This window comes from Mus caroli, unplaced genomic scaffold, assembly GCF_978045245.1.
Source record: "Mus caroli unplaced genomic scaffold, Mus_caroli_1 scaffold_4, whole genome shotgun sequence".
In the NCBI taxonomy this organism is placed as follows: domain Eukaryota; kingdom Metazoa; phylum Chordata; class Mammalia; order Rodentia; family Muridae; genus Mus; species Mus caroli.
The window spans coordinates 90548206-90551976 of record NW_028227259.1 but is presented as its reverse complement, the minus strand read 5'-3'; the positions used below and the strand labels follow the sequence as shown (position 1 = coordinate 90551976).

At 36.3% G+C, this 3771-nt stretch overlaps 1 protein-coding gene across 1 annotated transcript; it reads right to left on the bottom strand.

The window, feature by feature from the left end:
* Positions 1-502: 502 nt before the first annotated feature.
* On the bottom strand, positions 503-2584 carry Cabs1 (calcium binding protein, spermatid associated 1). Its single transcript, XM_021163463.2, has 2 exons — positions 1242-2584; positions 503-642 (listed from the first exon to the last, which is right to left on the bottom strand). The coding sequence occupies exon 1, from the start codon at positions 2536-2538 to the stop codon at positions 1363-1365; it is 1176 nt and encodes a 391-aa protein (XP_021019122.1). The 5' UTR covers positions 2539-2584; the 3' UTR covers positions 503-642; positions 1242-1362.
* Between the last annotated feature and the right edge of the window lie 1187 nt (positions 2585-3771).

Sequence of the window (3771 nt, the reverse complement as noted above, 5' to 3'; positions counted from 1 at the left end):
TTTGTATATGATTTTGACTATTCATTATGTCAAGCATGGTAATCATTGGGTCTTTTGTTATAGGCTTAGGTGGATTTATCATCTTCATTTGGGGAAATAGACTTTTTTTAAAAAAAAAAAATTAGAGTATATTTTAAACAGTATTCCAATTTATTTTCTCCCCAGATACTTGATTGTTCCAGAAAGATTAGTCACAATATCCATGATCCGAAGTGCTCTTAACCTCATAGCAAATGTTTGTATTTTAGTTATCCTAGGCCAGAGTCTATTTACACCCATTCCCTCTCATATATGATATTTGCTATTTACTCAGTGTTTTGGTCTGTTTTAATTTCTTCATTTTTAAAATTTTTCTTCATTTTTAATAAAACGAGATCATAGATCTTTATAGAAGATCCTATTTCTGGGTTTGTTTAACCAATGAATTCTAATTTTTCATTTAATACTCTTAAGAATTCCGCATCAGAATATCAAATATGTCACACACAGTAAATCAGTTGCTGTCAGAATAATTTATTGAGGAGAATCAGCCCAGTGACAACAGACTCACTTGAAAAGTCTGTATCAGAAAAGAATGAAGATATGCGTCCTTGAATTGCTAACCAACTGCCTAAGAAGAGTACAACATTCAACGTTTAAGATCTGAAAAAAAAATTGACAAAAATTCAGGATATCAATCTCAGGAAAAACAGTCAATTCAGGTTTATATATTATTTTTCAAGTGAATAGGTAGGTAAAACTAACATTTTATTTTAACTAGCATCAAATATGTGTGAAGAAATATGTCTGATTTCTTATGTTACATATGAGTATTAAGCAATGACAAGGAACTTTAATTCTTACATTCACACAGGTTTCAAATCTGTATTATAATTAAAGAGAATACATCTGTGGTATTAATAAGGAAAATGTTTAGAAAAAGAGTTTCAGAAAGTTTTTTAATGCTTCATTAATTTTTACACATTACTTGATTCTCTTTATATCCTTAATTTCACTAAATTATAATATTTAGAATTAATTGAAATGGCACATATTATTAAATATTGCAAGAAATGGCTTCCTTTACTGCTTACCTCTTCCCACCTCTGAACTCTAATATGGAAGATTTTACACTAAAGTTGTTACATAACTGAAATCTAGGAAAAGTGCTGAGATTGTTGGTTTTAAAATTGCCTTTAATATATTTTGCTGCATGACCTCTATCCATGGGTATTTGTAGTTTCTAAGTCTAACATACTTGCCTTAAATGCCCACAATATTTTTTTTTCTTTTAAAGTTTTCTTGCTGAGTAACTTCTTAGACATGACGACTATCTTTTAACCCCTCGTGTATGTCTATGTGGCTTCCCTTATGTTACTGGTTTTACATCATGAGATCATCTGGTTCTTCTTTCAGCAGTTTGAAGAGACCGGAGTTGGTGGTAGATAAGTCCTCCTTGTCCTTAAGGGTATCTACCATAGAGGTCACTGAAGGAAGCTCCTCTGTGACATTAGTGACAGACTCTGTTGTCTCATTTTCAGGCAAATCTGTGGTGTCCACGTGTGATTCCTCCATGACGTTGTCAGTTTCTGAGGCAGTGACAATAAAGTCATACCTCGATTCCACAGCAGTGAGCAGAACAGCATGGGACTCTGCCTCACTTGCAGTTTCTTTTTCCATCCAATCATTAGCTCCATCAGTTGATTCCTCATCAGTTAAAGGATCTTCCACATTATCTTTGGCTTTTTCAGCTGAGTTAGTGAGTTCAAAAACAGTGATAAATTTTTCTTCTTCGGAGTCACTTAGTTTAGTCACAGTTTTGGGCCTATCTTCTGAAACAATCAAGTTGATCTCAGTTACATTCTCTTCTGCAATGTTGGTTATGTCTGGAATGGTGGTGATCTCCTTTTCAGTGGAGGGAGGGACTTCAGCCTCAGGACTAAAGGGGTCAGTGACCTGAACAGCTCTATCATCCGGAGCATCTGAGTTGGCAGAGGAAGTAACATCAGTTTCAGTGTTTTCATCTGGAAATCCAGAGGCATCCTCCGCATCAGCAGCACTGTCCTCTAGTGTGCCAGACAACTCACCAATGGGTATGACTTCTTTTTCTCCTGTGTCAATGGTGGTTAAGAAGATGTCTTCTTTTGCCATGTTACTGGAAAAATCTATTAAAGAAACAGTACCAACTGGGGATGAGCTATTTCCAATTTTCACTGGAATGAAATTTTCAGTAATTGACTCCTTAGGTTTGGAGTTTGGAGTTTCAGTCGGAGTGGTAATTTCTTTCTCTGGAAGAGTTGTTGATTTCAGACTGCCTTCAATATCATCTTCTAATTTGAGTTTTTCCTTTGTAGGTGTGAGCTTGTTGACTGTAGTTGAAAAATCACCATCCGGTGTGCAGTCATTTACTGAAGTAACGTGGTCTCCTTCAGAGGTAATAGTTGTTTCTGATTTAGGAATGGTGTTGTCAGCCCCAAAGAAAATGTCTGCTTCCGTTGGTGTTTTACTGTTGTCTCTTGGAGGTCGAGAATAAATTTTGGGCGATCCATCTTCAGCCATGGGGCAGAGGGGCACTGAACACTCTCACAGATCTTTCCTCTGGGCTTAGTGGCATCCCTGGGCAGGGGAGTACTGCCCAGTATAGTGACTGAAGCATTGGTCATTATGGGGATTGTTACATCAATCACCCAGGTAATGACAGGGGCTCACCATGGAGGCTGTTTCTTGGCTGTGATCAGACATTTCCTAGAATGAGCATTAATATTAGAAGAAAAAATTATGGAGTTCTGACTATAAAATAAAAATCCACACTAAGAATTTTATTTTTAGAAACCCTAGGATTTACCCTGTTTCTGCTTACAAGTGTACACCTCTGACCTGGCGCTGGTGCCCCTTGACACAGGCATACTCAAGCCTGCTAGGTACTTTGTGGTTTAGTGTCAATAATCAATGCTCCAGATGGTTGAAGGCTCTCAACATCTTTTCGGAATCAACTATTTCACAAGTAAGTGACCCTATATTATTGGAGGCAGAGCTATTCTTTTCTCTGAGATTTGTGGTGCTTAAATGACTAAAATTTAAACACACTTTTGATGCTGAATAAAAATAAGATGATTGTGTAGCAGAGACTTCTGTCAGTTCTTTTCTTCTGAGAGAGAAATATTATTTTTAAAGTAGGAAAATATTATTAATAATAATAATAACAACAATAATAAACTTAGTGGATTGGTAAGGCTTTTCATGTTGTCTTCAGTTAACTTAGGACACACTGTATCCAGTATTTTAGGTTTTGGTTTTTATGGATTTCTGCACCCTGCAAATTGTTACTTCAACCTCAGAACACTTTTGTGGCAAGAAGTTTCTGTCATGTATTTAAATTCACAAGGCATAAAGAATCAGGGATGAAGTAACGGTAGCTGCTCTAGAAGATATTTATTTCAGAAGGATTTTCAAATGTTATTGTAGCAGGCAATAATTGTAGATTAGCTGTATAGATTAAGGTACAATAATTGTATGACTGGCTTTAAGATTTAGCTGATTAGGTAAAGGAAAAAAAAATTCAGTGTCAGTGTTTAGAGCCAGTCTCTTGCCCCATGGGTCAGAGGAAATGTAAATTTCAGACTCACACATGTCTAACATGAAAAGAGCTGGAAACATCAGCTGAAGTGGTAGTCTCCATTTCAAGGACAAAATTATTCCTCCATCAACTATGATCACAGTGCTCACAGCTTCCTTTTATTTAGTTGGCGTGGCAGAGATATGATACCAATCTCTGTAGACATACAGGAATAG

Bases quoted from the DNA above. Each gene is read 5' to 3' on its own strand.
- Cabs1 (XM_021163463.2), bottom strand. From the start codon at position 2,538: ATGGCTGAAGATGGATCGCCCAAAATTTATTCTCGACCTCCAAGAGAC.